Below are 17,923 nucleotides of genomic sequence, written 5' to 3'. Positions count from 1 at the left end.
CTTGACCTCCTGGAGCAGGCACTAGATAGAGCTCAGATGGGTAATGAATGACATGTAAGATATCTGCATACACCTATGTTTAGGCAAGACACTCTAGGTTCTTTTAACATCCCATAACCAGTTACTCAATGGAATCTGTGGGCTTAGCTAAAAACACTCTCTCTTATCTCCCACATCTTCACATCTGGACAGATAACACACATTAAAATCCATTGCCTGTGCTGACTAGCTTTTCCCTGGTTGTTATGGAGACCAGACAACTAGCTTAGATGGGCATCGTACTCCTTGAATACAACCAGAAGTGAGAAATGTCTACCCAATCTTCTTCTGACTTTACTTCTATTCCATGTGATATACTGCCCACACAATTTATGTTCCTCCTTTTAGGAAGTTTATTCTCGACCCTCTTTGTGAGTAACTGGAGCAGCAGAATGCTTATTGCCCCTATGGTTGGACAGTCAGGTGTGGAGAGAGTTGCTGACACCATTCATTAAAATAGAGAAACTGGAATCGCATAGAAAAGTAACACCAGAAAATAATCACACGTATTCTAAAAAAAATTAAACCCTTTTTATTTGTATATTTATTTTTATATATAAAAGAAATACAAAAAAAAGAACACAAACAAAATGTTGATTATGGCAATTCAGTTTTGTCCGCACCCTCAGCCTGAGCTGCTGCCTCAGATCCACCGGGAGTGAGCAAAGTCCTGCGGTTATAATGTCCCTTTATGATTCCAGAGTTATTGTTCTCATTTAGGATTTGCTTCTGTTTTTGCCTGTTAAGAGACTGTACAAGTCCTAGTACAACAGCTGCTAACGAATACTGTCCGGTCAGTTTTCTTGGTTGTAAGATTAAAGGATTTGGTTGAACTCTTCCTAGAAGAAAATATGTTTTGATTTTTCCTTCCTGTTCACTGATGCCTTTGACATAAATCTCTCCTCGGTAGTCGAAGGCAAATCCTCGGTCCTTCAGGATCAGATATGTTTCTTCAGGCACTTGTATTCTGTCACTAACTCCTGTGCTGTCCATTCGACTTGCTAAATTAACTGTTTTGCCCCAGATATCATACTGTGGTTTCTTGGCACCGATAACTCCTGCTACAACAGAGCCATGACTAATCCCTATTAAAAACAAATAAGTAAATAAAATAGAGAAGCAGCAGCCAGGTAAGCAAGAATAACTGAAAACCATATTTACACTTGAGAATCAGCTGAAAACTACGTCAGATACACTTATCATTAAGCTTAAGGAAAAAGTACACATAAAAAGACAGAAATAAGTCCGGGAAAGATAAAAACATGAAAAGCTATCTCCTCAAAGCTATTTTACAGGTTGCCCAAGTGGAATTGCAGTACTTATATATCGTCTGTATTCTGCACAGTATTGCCAAAGTTTCTGCAAACTATTTCTTAAGCAGTAGGAAAAATCTGCACTTCTTGAAGGCAGCCCTAACAGTGCTATGCAGTGAAGAAATGATATTCTTATGTTCTATGAAATGAAAATATTCATGTATTTCTATGAAGTTACTGTAATACTATATTTTATGAAACTTGCATAAATTCAAGGCAAACAATCAAAGAGAAGAGAATAATTTTTTATATATGATAGAATTAAAAAAAAAATATTAGTGGTAGTGAAAAACAACTTTGAAGAAAGGTCATGCAAAGTTTTTATTATTATTATTATTATTATTATTATTATTATTATTATTTATAGATTGGTTATTGAATGATCTTCAAATATTTCTGCATTCATGCACGATAAATTCTTTGCAAGTGATCCACGTTTACTGGGCACAGATGGGTATTCCCTGAAAGTTATCCATCGTTCTAAACTATTAGGATACACTCTGAAATAGCACAGATAGAGTGATGCCAAAACCCTCTATGCTGTGATTGATGAATATACTTCTGTTTTCTTTTATGCTAAGCCTGTCTTGTTTTTCTGAGTGCTTTCTGGTTTTGTCTATTGATCTAGACAACGTAAGATATCATCAGTTTTGTTCCTGCTACGTCCCATACATTGAGGTAATATTGTCATAACCCATCATATTTCATCCATTCACAGCAGATTAGAGGTGCTGCCACTGGGACAGATCAGGTCGGAATCAGAGCTCAGTTTTTCTCCAAAGCCATAAATACTGCACACAGAGTTTAGAGTGAGCTGCTATTCGCTATTTTAACTTAAAACACATTTTAATTCTCATGCTTGAATAATGCTTACCAATACGGAGCTCGAAGTTGTTAAATGAATGCTTGTTGATCTCCTGTATGCTTTCATTCAGTGCTATGGAGAAGTCAGCTAGAGCACACAAATGCCCCCATTTGTCTTCACATTGCTGAGCAGTCATTAAAAAACAATATGTTAGAAATGTTTTGCATTTCCCTGTAGAACAGCTCCCATCCACCCCTACCAAGTAACAAGTATCTTACAGATCTGGAATGCAAAATGAATAGTTTAACTATGCCAGATCAAGAGGAGGTTGGTATTATTAATGGTAAAGTATTGCTTTCCACTTATATAACAATGCTTCCATACTTAGATGGACAATCTCACTCTGAAACACCAAAGAAATTCATTTCCTATCAAAAATCAGAACGAAAATCACAGGAATTAACAATGCATATGAAATCTAAGACTGATGAAATATGGAGAGGATTGGGACTAGCCTAATAATGTTATGATATCACCTTATCTATTCTGAAGCCAAGTAATTCTTTTATAAATTTCCAATCCATAAGTATGAAGCATTACATATGAAGCACCATCTCACATCATGCAGTGCAACTCTGCCATTTTAACCACCCTTGGTTTTTAAGTCTGATCATAACAATCTCCCTTGCATCAACCTTTTCTGTTCACACCGTTCTCATTTGTTGTCCTCAGCTTCTTTCAGTTCAGAATATGCCATCCTCTCTCAGCAACCCTCACCTCTTTGATGTTGATGCAATGGTACATACACATATATACATATATGTATATACATACACACGTATGAAAAGAAGTGCATTTTAAACATATGTACAAATTTCATTAGACTACTACAGTTTTACAAAAGATTGATTAATCAATGTTGAAAGTGCAGTAAAAATTTTCTTTGAATTTTTATCCATATTAAGAGTAAAAAGAATTGGTTAGGAGGTCTGTAGCAGCAACCTCTTATGTTTCCGATGTTCACTTCTTTGCTCATCTCTGCAGAGAAGCAATTGAAGATGGAACAAACTAAAAAAATATCATGCATGCCTAGTTTTATGGATTTCTGTCTATCAGCCTTACTTGTTACTCTGCATGTTTTAGCTAAACTCTACTTGCTTTATAATATAAACAAACAATCAATTTTTTTTTTTAGATTATAAAGCTCTGGATGCTGCTTTCCTGGTTGCTGCAATCAGTGTGGGCAAATCTGATTCCCATGCTCCTGTTGATCTGGGGCAGCACATTCTTGTGGTGCTCTTCCTCATAATCCGGCACTGGTTGCCAAGCAAGACATATCTTGGCAACAGTCAGCTTCTCACTGGAAGTATTCTAGAACTTCATCTTATTCCTCTGGAGACCCCATTTTCAGGAATACTCTTGAGTGCAATTGTGATCTGGCTTATTTTATGTTCAGATTAGGATTCTTTAGTTGGAGTGTGGTGAGGCACTGGCAGAGGCTGCCCATGGAAACTGTGGAAGTCCCATCCCTGGAAGTGTTCAAGACCAGGTTGGATGGGACCCTGGGCAGCCTGATCTGGTGAGTGGCAACCAGCCTATGGAAAGGGGGTGAAACTGGATGGTCTTTAATTTTCCATCCAATATGAAACATTCTATGGTTCTATGATTTTTCCCTTAGTTTTGTTTCCAATTCTGATAGCGAGAGCAATGTGCAAACTTCTGGTTTTGTGAAGTTCTTTATTTGAACTGACATGTCTGCTTTGTTCTGATGTACAGTTTATCATCCTGCTTAAAAACAAACAGCTACATCATTGCAATAGATGTTTAAATGTGACCTTGCACTTGCATAAGTATGCTGCTCTATTTTCCCATCAGTGTGATTGAAAGGAGATTTTTTTCTCTCTAACAAACTTAAATTTGAAGAAAGAATCCATATGGTTCTTGTTCAGAGAACAAATGGCATTTCAGTTCATCAAGAACTGCAACTGTTTCTGCCAGAAGCCCAAATGTCTGTTTTCTTTGAGCAAATATAGCACTATGAACATGGATTTTTAATTCATTATTATTTTCATCATTCACTAATTGTTAATATAATCACATCAGAAGTTTAGAGTTATAGAGTAGACTCTTCTCTTACCTGTTTTTCAGGTGATAATCCTGACACAGCCATGTATGTGCTACCGATTGTTTTAATTTTTTCAATATCCTGGAATCTCTCTTCACCTAGTAGCTAATAAGAATATTAAAAAATAATAAAAATAAACAAATATAAGCTATTATTACTGTCACTTTTAACATAAAATGATTGTATGGATATAGAAGTTAGTCTTCGTGCTTGCAATTTGTAGTCATAGAACAATATAGTTCTAGTTATTGTACAGTATTCATTCCAGGTTCTGGGAAACACTGAGCACTGGCTCCTTGTAACATCATCTACTAACAGAACGCACTCAAGCTCTTTAAAGACATTTGGCATATTTTAGAATAGATAATATAAAACATGCATATTCCAGCTTAACTTAAATGAAGATGATCCCTGCGAATGCTGAGACATAATCATGGAAAATTAACCGAGACAAATGGTCTTAGTTTGTGTATATTCTGGTATATGTGTTTATGAATATAAGAACACTTGATCACTTCAAAATATCCCAAGATCTCTCTGGGAGGAATTCAGTGTGGTTTAGTGCTCTTGTGGAAACATTTCTGTTGATTAGGCCAGTATGGGAGGTAATTCAATCCACTTACTCATTCAACCATCATACACATTCAATGAACAGATATCAATGCCTCCAGAGCACTTTTGTAGGAGATCAAGTCCTCCTGCTTGTCATGTTTCTTCTTACTACTATTTTTGACACTGGTACAGTCATTGGTCAGTCAGTCTATGCTTTGTTAACTATTTACACCTTCTGCAAGAATTGCAGGAAACCAATACATATTGTTAAGCACCAGTATCTATGCTAAGTAGGCATAACAAAATCTTATCAGATTGGGAATCTGCAAGAGGAATAATAAATTTAGGCTAGTGACTAGAGCAGTGAGTGGTGTGGAAATGACAATTTGGTCCCTACTCCAAGCCGATATTCACTGTTTAACGTAGAATTTTGCATTAAATTTTGGCTTAGAGCTAGAGTCTCATTCCTTGAGAAACTTAATCTGACTTTGTGTTCTGAACTCAACCATTGGCAGCATTTTATATGGGATGTGGGCACATATCACCTCATCACAGGCTTTACAGATGTGTGTTAGTGAAGGTAATACCCTGGAACACTTCAAGATAGGGAGTGTGATACCTAATAAATTCAGGCATCAATGTGGTTTGCCAGTCCTGAATGACCATCTCCTTTCCCCCCTCAAAAATATCCCCACCTAAAACCTGTTCACAGGCAATGAATTTAAAACTTTTAGTACTAAAGGTACAACATAGTTGAGATTTAAATGAAAAAATTCCTGCTGTGGTCAGGCAAAAAGTTAATGAAGCTTTCCCCACTTTTATCATACATTATCACACATTCCTTTTCCACTCTGTGGATTTGAGTTTCCTTTCAATTAAAAACTAACAGTATTTTGTTCAAAGGGAAAAACATACCAAGGGAATAACATGAAATATCCCTGGCCATTGAACTAACCACACTGTAAGTCAGCCAGAGCGTCGGGGTGTCGGAAGCTCTGCTGTTCATGTGCAGATATGGCACCATCTGTCTCTAAAGGGAAGCTGCACAGCATTGCACAGGGGACACAAAGCCATATGGTTAATGGCTCTCTTCCAACTTAGGAAAGTCCAAAAATTTGACACATTTCTCATTTTTTTCAGACTGCCAGGAAAGCCCATCATCTGTATTTCTCTCCCACAAGGACAGTTCATTTAGCTGCTCCCTTAAAAAAAAAAGACTGCTTCTTACTACTCTGATTCTGGAAGGGGCAGGTGTGTAGGGGAGAAATGGTCTTGGATAAAAACAGTTTTCATTTCCATATGGTTGCTAGAAACAATACCAAAGAGCACAATAATATGGCTTGTATGATAAATATTTAAAAATTATTCTTTTTAAGAATTAGAAAACCTATTGGCTATCAGGCAATTTTGAAGAAATAATCTCAAGTTATCTCCTTCTCATTCATTATTGTTTCCAAATCTCTATTTTTTCCTGCTTCATTCTGTCTGTTAAATATCTTATTTCCTTTTTCAGATAGTGGTTTATTTACCCACTTCTTTCGTCCAAGTATGACAGGATGGTGAATATTGATTTTGAGGAAAAATATTAGCACTCCATTTGTTGCAACACTTTCCACTGCTATTTGTTGCACACTTTAAATAGGCTCATGAATTTACCAATTTACTAAGAAAGATTAGGAAATATTTTCAAATGCTACAGTGTGATTGAAATCTGAAAAGAAATGAATAGCTTGATGCTTCAATTCGTGTACAGTTGAACTACACAGGGATCAGACCCTGTGGCATATGCACGTATGAGGTAGTAAAGCAGAGAACATTTCAGGACATCCCACATAACTGCAATGTGATCAGTGCATTCTGAAAGCAGAATCCTGCATGGTGCTGAAACCCGTATTTGTGACAACATTGTGTATTAGCATTCCTTGTTATAAGCACCATGTAAATCACTGCAGGGTAAAGGGGAAAAGGATAAAGGGGGAAAAAGAGTCCATGAAGTAGAAAACTCTTATTAAAGCACAAATCCCAATTGTACTGTAGCTAAGATACATAAATGCTAGATTAAAATGGCTAGAAAGAATATTACATTTTAGAAAAAAAAAAATCATAATCTTCAGGAAAAAAACATTCCAGTATTATTTTTTGGTACAGTATGTCTAATCAGGGAGTTTTGCCCTGTTATGTGTCATTTAAAAGTATAAAAGTAGATTTGCAGTGTTCATGTTTTTTTGTATTGATGTATGATGTGTTGCTTTCAGTAGCTCTGGGCCTGATGTATAAGTAAGAAATTTTGTATAACTGTATTCTGTAGTGATGCTATACAACAAATAAAGAAAGATCTTTTTTTTCAGTCCAGAACCCAGCACATCCCTTTCTGCCCCCATCTGTCCCCATCACATTTTCCAAATCAGGTCAATTTAGATTTTTACTGCTGCTTTCATTCAGAACCATCTTAGAATCATGGAATCATAGAATGGCTTAATTTGGAAGGGACCTTCACTGTAATTGAGTTCCAACTAGATGAAGATAATATCCCTAGGACTGTAACCTGTATAAGGAAGCATGGAGATTCATAGTACAGAATCTCACTTGGAATTAGGAACTTAATTCTGTTATCTAAATATAGAAGTCTAGTGTCATTTAGAGCATGCTTTCTGTTAAAACTTTCAACTGCATGCTTCAGGATAGTATAAGTTTTCTGATAGTGCAGCATGGGAGCTGCCAATCTCACGTGTTTGTCTCAGACCATGTCAGATATGTCCTACATATCACCTTTCAGATTGCTTAGACAAAGAAAACTGATGGTGTAACCATGCTGGAGGTAGATTAGCAGTCATCAGGAGAGCACATAATTTAATTTACTACCCATACTAAGAACATATCTATTCAACTAAACATGTCTGGGACATAATACAGTTCCTAATTAGGTCCTTTATTAGTTACAGAACAGGTGTCAGGGACCTGAATGATCATCATGTTAGAGCTTTTGATGAAAACCTTGTCTTCAATAATCACCTCAGCAGCAATGAAATTCTGCTGTGAAAATTACATGAAAGTGCATGACGAGATATCTAAAATTAATTCATAGCAATACGCTTTGCATTAAGTTTGAGCCATAATCATTTTAATGAGATCTGGAAAGAAAAACAAAACTATTAATCAGAGCATGCTGACAGCTGTTCAAGATCTCAGAAATGAGAATGCAGTATTTATACCTATAGGGAAAACAGAGCAGAAGCTTAGGAGGAGCCAGAGTTCTACCTGTAGAATAGGAGTTTAGTTTTCTACTGAAATGCACAAGGATGCATTGCATCTGTGAATTCTTATATTCCCCACTGGCAATTTTAGTAACTGTTCATTTGTAAAATAAACCCTCAATTTCATTGTGTCTCACAGTTTGGTACACTTGATCCTCATCCAGTTTTCATGAGCTAGCACTCTATGAACTCTTCTCATGAGGAGCCCCAGAATAAGGAAGAATAAAGGTGTAGTTCAGCCCCTAAACTGGGTTCATAATTAGTTTCTATTTTCTGGCTTGATTCGTGTACCTTTGTTTTCTGAAAAACGTAGGAAAGCCAGTTATTCCTTTGTACCTTTGCCTTCCACTCATAAAATGAAGACAACTATAGAATTAAGGTAAAATAAATTTTTCAAAACCTCTGAGAGGCCTTACATAGTAGCTTCCCAGAACTGAATAACAATAATAAAAAATATTAATCTATTTTTCTCAGCGTTTTACCTTCCACTTTTATCTTGCTCTTCAGCAACTTTCTCTGAAGCCCTTGGATATACCTGTTCTTCAAAGCAAAACTAGTCAACACAAAATAAAACAAAAAGCTTAGGCTAGATCCTCAAGGAGAGACAGGTGGCTAAAGTAGAACTGAGGTACAACTGAAAAAAAAAAAAGGAGGAAAAAAGACACTAAATCTCAAATTTTCATTGAACTGTAGTCCCTGGAGAGATCTAAAATTCGTTCATCATAGAATCATAGAATCATAGAATGGCCTGGGTTGAAAAGGACCACAATGGCCATCTAGTTTCAACCCCCCTGCTATGTGAAGGGTTGCCAACCACCAGACCAGGCTCCCCAGAACCACATCCAGCCTGGTCTTGAATGCCTCCAGGGATGGGGCATCCACAGCCTCCTTGGGCAACCTGTTCCAGTGCTTCACCACCCTCTGTGAGAAGAACGTCCTCCTAATATCTAACCTAAACCTCCCCTGTCTCAGTTTAAAACCATTCCCCCTTATCCTATCGCTAATGATGCTGAGAAAAAATTCTGCATACTTTATCAATAGACAAAATCCTGATCTGCAATTCATATTCCAAAACTAAGCATCTGCTCTTGTTTTCTCTCAAAAGTTCAGTCTCAATCAGCTGTACTCTGATAGTGTCTTTTGAGTTGAGAACCAAAAAAATAAAAAAAAACAAAGGGTGAAAGTGTTCTCCCCTTTCCAAAGCACAACCTAAGTAGATTTTTTCCCTGATTCTGAAAATTACGCCATGGTTACATAACTCATGTGGGATGTGAAATCCAGATCAAAGCTCATTTTAGGGAAAAAACTAATTCCTTCTGCTTTCTTGAAGTGTGTCTTAAAATTAATCCTACAAAACAACCTTCATTGCCCCATTTGGTACTCTATCTACATGCAGAAAGGAATTAAAAACATTTTTGTGATAAACAGAGATAAAACAGAACATCCTAGGATATTTTTTTTCACTGTTTCTCAAATATTTCTTGCTATCCAGGTGCTTTCTCCTTTTCAGTTTAGTTTAGTGACACTGGAACAGGCTGCCCACACAGGTTGTGGATATCCCCTCTATGGAGGCATTCAAGGTCAGGCTGAAATGGGCTTTGAGAAACGTGGTCTGGTAGGAGGTCTTTGCCTATAGTGGAGGGATTGGAACTAGATGATCTTAAAGGTCCCTTCTGAACCCAAGCCATTCTATAATTCTATGGTCTTTAAGGTTTCTTTCATCCTAAGCCATTCTATGATTTTATGATTCTATGATTCCTCAGCTCTCTTTCTGATATTAACATTGTTTACCTTCGTGATGGACAGGATATTTAAAAAAAATCTTTATTTTTAATGTCATTTCCAATTTTTCTCCTCCAACTCTGAATTCCTTAGCAAAGCAAGCAGCTTAACATCTCTATTATATATCTCACCAGAGAAGTGACATTGATAAAAATGCCATCTCTTTTGTTCTTAACTCAGTGTTTGATTCTGTACTTATCTGACTCACTCACTGGCTTCAAAATAATACCTTTACCAGTTTAGACTTGGATCACTATTTCCCAGATATCTTTACCCTTTCTTCTGCAGGATATAGGCATGTTCTACCACTAGATACACTGGAGCAGGTTGTGTTTTTTATTATATATGCACGTATTTGAGTAACTATTGCTTCTACTCTCTCTGCCACTAGGTTATTTAGACCAATGTTTGGCAAGTCTAAATCAAAAAGCAAAGTAGACAACTGTAGTAGTAATTGGAGTAACAACCAGCCAAAAAAAAAAAAAACAAACAAAAAAAAAACCCAAACAACAACAGCAACAACAAAAAAAAACTAGAAACCCTAGAAAATTATTTGAAAGAAAATAGAAAATTTGATAATTTATGTTGACTGATTTGATGTTTGAGAACTTACCATTCAAGCACTATCAGATAAATTGTTGGTCTTACCTCATCAAAGTCTGCAATGATTTCATTCAGCAAGCGTAGACATTCTACTCCTTGGTTATTCATCTCTGTCTGGGAATAGAAGTCAGCAAATCCAGGAATAGAAGCAAACATCACACCAACAGCATCATAAGACTGTGAATACAATTCCTAAAAGAACAGTGAAGAAAACCAAGTTGGAGTGAAAAGACAGGAATGAGAAAATCATTCTCTGTGCTTAGCATCCACAGCTTACTTCTTCCATGCATATACCTTAATATCGGAATTTAGCACTAAGATGTTGTGTGATTAGGAAGGTTCAACAGGAGGAGGCTGACGGCTCTCATATTTTTATACTGGATTTTATGCAGGTTTTGCTCTTTACTCTAAATTCTCCTCTTGAGTCCGGTGTCACTGTCACTGTCTATGTCACTGAAAAAGATGATGAAGAGTACTGGTCCCAAAAGAGATCCCTAGGGGACACCACTCACAACCAGTGTCCACCTGAACATAGAGCCCTTGACAACATCTCTATGGCTATGACCATTTAACCAAATTTTTATCCGCTTAATAGCCCAGCCCTCAAATTCATATCTTTCCAATTTACAGATAAGGATGCAGTGCAGGACCATGTCAAAGGCCTTGCACAAGTCCCTTTAGATGGCATCAGTTGCCTTTCCTTTGTCCACTGTTGTCGTCATTCCATCATAGAAGGCAACCAGATTAGTCCAACATGATCTGCTGTTGGTAAAGCTATGCTGGTTGTCTCAGGTCTCCTCCACATCTTCCACATGTCTTAATGTCTCCTTCAGGAGCATCTGCTCCGTGACCTTCCCAGGAACAGACATGATGGACACTGGCTTGTAGATCCCCTTTTCACTGCCAGATTTTAATTCTGAAAAAATGATTGGTTCCCCTCCTGCCCTTATTCTTTCCTCCACTGAAGAGCATGGAAACCTGACTAATCTTTTTCCTTTAGTAGAAATTAATACACAGACTAGTTTGTTGAGGCTTACAAGAAAGAAAAAGAGACATATGCACTTGAAGAATACTTGCTGAGAGACTTACACTATGCTCAGATTTTGAAGACAGAAAACAGACTGAGTCTTCAGCTTCCCAGTTTTTCTATTTTTGGTAAGAAACATCAATACTGAAATAATCTATCCATGAGAAAATGCTTACATTACACATTTGGGAACGTATATTTGAGAGCAGAAATTAACTTAATAGTCAGAATTGAACTGTAGGATTGATTGTACTGAGATCTGTTAGATGCTACAGCCAGTACACTCACACATAAATCAGTAAATCAGTGGGAAGTCACCTTACAAAAACCAGAAATGATGACTGAATTTGGTAGCAAATACTTGAAACATCAGCATGATGCACAGGGCATGTTTGCTTTTGAATATTATCATGCATATGAGCTTACATGAAAAGATGTATAAAAGCAGACATATTCCCCGAAAATGCATACTGCAGACATGATGCAACATCCTCATGTTTGCTAATGGTATTGGCTCCACTTGAATCAAAGTGTTCTAACCTGGTTGTTTTCACACATACATTTTCTCTTGTGCAAAGCAGTGTTTTATGGGAATTTAATATCCACAGGCTGCAAAATTCCTCAAAAGGCTGATTTCTAAAGTGCCTTTCCTTGTAGCTCCTAACTATGTCATCTTCCCTTTGGTGCTATTTGAAATCACATCTTCAGATACACAGTGATGAGTAGTCTAATTTGGCTGCTTACATTATCATTTTCAAACTGTAGAAGCAGAAAAAGGGAGCCTTGAATCTGTTTCACTGCATACTTAATCGATATGTCACTGTTGGCAACTTGAATCTTGAAGTATTTGTCATGTCTTCATTATAAAATGCAATTCTAAAATTTTATCATAGAACAGCTTTTATTCACATATGTTATAATATACATTTGCCTTGTTTCAGATAAGGACTAAGTGCCTTACTGCAGCTTCCCCAAACAAATGCTGGTTTTTCTTATATCGCATCAGCATCCCCTCTCCAAATACAGCATTAAGAATATTCACAGACTCCATCATCAGCAGAATATTTTACTGAGTTTTCCTCCATCTGACTGACTTCAGTCATATCTTGAACTTACAAAGCTTTTTTGTGTGTACTGCAAACATTCTTTAGGAAAACAGCCACAGCTATGTTTCCAAAATGGATGCTCTATTAACTGCACAAAAGAGACATGGTATGAAATGGCAAAAATACTCTCTTGGGTCTGGAGATGCAGGGAGGCTGGAGTCTGTTGATGCCTGTTGGACAGGTTACTTGCATACTAGCTGCAAGAGCTGCAATATTACCTGTGCAACACTAGACAATCTTAAAGCTGCAAAGTTATTTTGTTAGATTTTTACATCTTTTTTTGAGGAATATTTTATTTTCCCAGACTCGTATGCTGGGAGGGCTTTATAAAGAATACCATTAGAAGCAAGTACATTTCGGACAAGCTTCTCATGGACTTCGAATAACTTCAAAGGTGGAGATTTCACATCCTCTGTGATCCCCTGGTGCAGAATTAGACCACTTCCTGGGTGGAAAATTTTTCCTGCAGCTGAAAGGGATTTTTCTTGCAGCAACCTGTGTCCAGTGCCTCTTTTTCTTCATCTGAGAATATACTGTTTCTGTCTTCTCTATAGCAATATTGAAAGCAGTCGAAAGAAACAATAAGATCCTCCTTCATCCTTTAAACCCAAATCTCTCAGCCGCTCCTCGTATGCTATGGTGCCCTAATTATAGAGGCCTTAAGCTGGATTGCTTTAGTAGATATGTGTGCCTCATTCTGGGAAACCTAAAACTGGAAACAGCACTCCAGATGAGTACTAGAAGTGCAGAACACAGGGAATAATAATTTCCCTTGACCTTAAGAATTAATTATTATTATTATTATTTAATATGGATGAGATACCAAAAATGGGCAACATTTGTGTATTGAGTCCTACTAAGAATTGTGTACAAATAAATCTCTAATGTATCTGCTTTAGTTCCACTAATTAGATAAAATTATCAGGAATAAAATTGATACATACTTCATTATCCCGATCCTTCTCCAAGAAGTGACGTGCAACATGACTGGGTAAGATATTCCGTAGCATATTTTCATTGTGTTCCCTTAACTCCTTCATTTCATTGATTTCTTCTTTTGCTTGAACACGCCACAGAAAATCCAGCCTTGCTGTGTATTCAAGCTGTAGTTTCAGGAAGGAGAGAAAGGCAAAAATAAAGCCCAACAATATGAGTACTCATCATATTGTCATTCTGGAAATCTGCTCCTCCCATGTAAGTGCTTCAATAATGCTGGAAACTTTTATCACTTAGAAAGAATTTGATTTCATTGACAGGAAAAAAGGAGAATTTCCATGTTCTGTGTATGTTGAGTGTTTGAGAGAAATACTGGGACAAATAACATTTGTCTTGTTGCTGCCATGGTCAGTGGCTAGAAAATTTTACTGTTAGTTTCGTTTTAAACACCTCTCTGACACTTAAATTAAATTAAAATAAATTAAATTAAATTAAATAATGGAAATAGATCAGATATTGGAAGATATTGGTATGAAGTAAATATGTTCTGCTTTTCATATATGTTTTCAGATGAGTTGGATTTCACAAGAAAATAGCATGTGATTCCAAAGTCTTAACAGAGCTAGGTATTTTGCTTCTCAAGGATTAGCAACTTTCAGCTAAACTAAATATTAACAATTCATACACTTTCAAGGAGGATTTTCAAGTCTTTGGCATATTCGAGATATATCTTCGAGATATTTCTACTGTTGGGAAATGCCTTTGCTTATTGTCTTTTAGAGTGAAAGATACACTGTTTGGTACCCCCTTGAGTACTCCATCCCTGTTCTATGTTCATGGACAAGACCAACACTACCAGAACTTTTGGGTACATTGCACTAGAAGAAAGATTTCAGATTTGAAGGCAGATGCTATTTTAGCTTGCAAAAAGCCTGGACAGGGCTAACAAGATACAGTCTTATTGGAAGTGATGGAAATATATCCTTGCATGCTGTAAGCTGAAAGAGAAAACGTATCTGTGAGGCTTGAGATGTTCTGGATGGAGATAATAATAATACACTCAGCAGAGGATCATAATGCATCAGCAAATAAATGCTTTTCTAATTGGGAGAGATATCAAATTGTTTGTCAAAAGCTGCTAGAGTAAGGAAGTTGCTGGGACATGACTTATGTGCCAAGCTGAAGTAAAGGGCAAGTCTGCAGCGATGGGAATGACTAAAAGTGGGTTTGGGCATTCCCTAGTGACAACTGGATCCACATTTTTATCAGCAGTGACTAACATAAAAGTTCATATCTTGTGAGAGCAGCCCTGGAGAGCAGGATTTCGGGGTGTGAGGGGGACTGAGTGCTGTGGGCAGTTTTTCCCTTTGCAATTATTAAAAGTTTTTTTTATTATTATTTTATTTTATTTTATTTTATTTTATTTTATTTTTTTAAAGTCATAGTAATTGCACTCAGATGATAGATTACTTATGTTGTGTATTTTCACTGGAAATGTATTTCCAGTGGAAAGGAGTATATGAGATAATGTATTTTGATAAGATACTAAGGGATGCTTTATGTTCTAATTAACTCATTAAAAGACAAAGCAGTAAATAAACACATTTTAGTATAGAATGAATGACTCTAGCCTCAAAATTGTTTACGATACGTCTTTTGTTTCTCAAGTTTATATTGAAAAATATGTTTTACTCACTAAAAAATTTATTTAAAAATTGAATTTCCAGTAGGAAATTAACCTATCCAGCTTGATGTCGTATATCAGTTACAAAATTCCATGTAATTACAGTTTTAGCACAAGAGAATATCTTTATGTCTTGACTGAAATACAAGTGAGTTTTTAAGAAAAATCTGACATTGATCAGACAGTCTCACATAATTTTTTCTTGATAAGAATCTAGTATCTAGTTTAAAATTCCATGGCGGGAATTTACTTTACATTGGATAAAGAAGAGTAGAGAACTGTCAAACTGCTCAGAAATGAAGTGTCCATAAGCTCTTTTTTTTTTTTTTCTTTTCTTTTTTCTTTTTTTTTCTTTTTTTTTTTCTTTTCTTTTCTTTTTTTTTTTTTTTTTTTTTTTTTTTTGTAAAACCACGTAGAATGAGACATAACTTACGTTATTCTAATTCATAATACTTCTGCACTTTGGGAGAAGCTGTGCTGGAGGACAGCTTTATCAGAGTTAATGAGCTCTCCATCAGCTCAGATGACAGAAGACATTTTTTTTAATGTGCTCTGAATTTTTGCTTATTTCTTTGTACTTAAACAGGTTGCTTTAGATTAACTCTGTAATAGGAAATAAAACAGTTCTAAGAAGTGTTTCTGGGCACTAATGTTGAATATTCTTAACTTGATAGACTGGTCCTATGAATCATTTGGGAGAACATGCAGAAGGAAGCACATATCAGGGACCATTTCCAAGTACAGTGTGGGTGTAACTACCTTGTTTTGTGAGGCAAGGAAGATTAATAGAGTGGAAAAAGGCAGTGTTGTGCTCACAGGCCTCTGGGCTGGAGAACAATCTCAAATATCCTCAATAAGGTTTTGTAAAATATAGACATTTACCCTCATTTGTGATCTCAACAAGCATTCCTCAGATTCTGTCTAATGTTTACTGTAATGTTAACTCAGTGTTTCCTTTCTAAATAACTTCAGAGCAAGTATACTTACTCTCTAACCCTTTGAACTTTATCTTTGCTTATGCTTAGAATGTCTTACCTTTCTAATACTGCCTCACTCAAATTAGGACCTACAAATGATGGTGTTAATTACCATAATCCTCTTCAAGAGAAAATATTTAAGCAAGCTGAACATGCAAGACCATGTCTAAAGGGAACTGTCACTGCTTCTTCCTTGAATGCAATGGTCCTCTTTGTCTCTATGTGAAAAGAGACAGCCTTAAGTCAGCATGCTTGATACACAGCACTATAGTGGCTGCCAGACAGAAGCACTGCAGAGGAAGCATCCTGCTTTCAATGGCTTTTGCTCAATGTATTGGTTAGTTTCAATATTATTTTGAAATAGCAGTTCCTCAGTTCCTTCTCAAGGAAATCAGTCCTAAAGAACTAAGACATCAAAGTCCTTGTTATGATGTAGGACCAGGTGAAAGCGGTCCATTACTCAAAGAAGTCAATGCTGGTGCTCATATTTTGTAACTTCAAATTTTCCCCCATTCTACAAATATGTTTTTCCCCTATGATCATACTGAGTTCTGTTCTTCATTTTGGTTTTATGCCTGCTCAAGTGCACTGAAGCACAGATGCCCTTGGAATTGTACAAATACCTAAGATAAATGAGGTCTCATTTGGTCCCTAAACTTATATTAACACCTGCAATATAACTTGTCTGTTGCTGAATACAATACTGCACATGTTCTTTAAGAATGCCACGCAGTGTAAGATGTAGGCTTTATTCAGATTCTGCATATGATTTATTAAATTGTTAAAGGTCATATTTTCATGTGGATAAAAAGACAGTTGGTATTCTGGAAGTAATTATTGTCACATCCTGCAATTGGAATGGATATAGAGAATGGTTAAGGCAAATGTTTGCATTACCTGTTGACCGTGATAAAATACAGCTAAAAGGAACATTGCCATCAGTAGTAAAGATGCCTCCTTTGTACCCAGGAAGTCTGTTCTGGATAAATAAAGAAAAATAAAATAAAATACCGTTATTGATTTGTCAGTATTTGTTGCAATTATGCAGAAAGTTCATTCTGTAATTCAGCCTGAAATTTTCCTTTTTCTTTAAAAAATGCTCTTTATTTGAGAATTTAACTTAGAAAAGCATAATTTCAAGAGGACAGGAGTGTTATCAGAGAGGCAGTCAACAGCCTCTCCCAGTGAAGTGTTGTCCACAAAATTACTTAATATACTTTCATGTCTTGCATACAAGTCATTGATTAAAACATTAAAGAGAACTAATTCTAAAATGGAGTCCTCCATAACCCAGTAGTGACAGGCCTGAACCTGTTTTAACCCTATTTACTATGATGTTTTGAGCCTGACTCATGAGAAAATTATTCAACCATCATGTTCTGTTTTAGTTTAGCTGCATGCTGGACATTTTGTCCAGGAGGATACTATGAGAACAGTATTAAAAGTTTTGCTGTCATCTAAAAAGATTACATTAGCTGGTGTCTCTTGGTCAGCATCAGGTGATATTTGTCGGAGAAATCCTAAGTTAGAAAAACTAGAGTGGGAAAAAGCAGACCTTGATGACCTTTCCTAATTCAAATGGAAACTTGTTTGTGCGTTATCTGATCAAACTGACCTTGCGGCCTGATGAAGAATTTACGATCAGGAAATGTATTACTATGGGATGAGTCAACAGTACAAAGTGAAACATCTTTTTATAGAGGCACAAAACATCTTTGTT

General features: G+C 36.4%; 1 protein-coding gene across 1 annotated transcript in view; it reads right to left on the bottom strand.

Annotated features, from left to right (window-relative positions):
• Nucleotides 1-556: 556 nt before the first annotated feature.
• The window catches only part of ADCY8 (adenylate cyclase 8), a 125,587-nt gene continuing 108,220 nt past the window's right edge, over nt 557-17,923 (bottom strand). The window contains exons 13-18 of the mRNA XM_048939830.1: nt 17,101-17,182; nt 13,551-13,709; nt 10,519-10,665; nt 4,295-4,387; nt 2,227-2,341; nt 557-1,124 (exon numbers count right to left, since the gene is read on the bottom strand). Of these exons, the coding sequence (XP_048795787.1) occupies nt 637-1,124; nt 2,227-2,341; nt 4,295-4,387; nt 10,519-10,665; nt 13,551-13,709; nt 17,101-17,182 (1,084 nt within the window). The 3' untranslated portion in view covers nt 557-636. The remainder of the gene's footprint in view (nt 1,125-2,226; nt 2,342-4,294; nt 4,388-10,518; nt 10,666-13,550; nt 13,710-17,100; nt 17,183-17,923) is intronic.

Source organism: Lagopus muta, chromosome 3, assembly GCF_023343835.1.
Source record: "Lagopus muta isolate bLagMut1 chromosome 3, bLagMut1 primary, whole genome shotgun sequence".
Classification (NCBI taxonomy): Eukaryota; Metazoa; Chordata; class Aves; order Galliformes; family Phasianidae; genus Lagopus; species Lagopus muta.
This window is presented reverse-complemented; position numbering and strand designations above follow the sequence as displayed.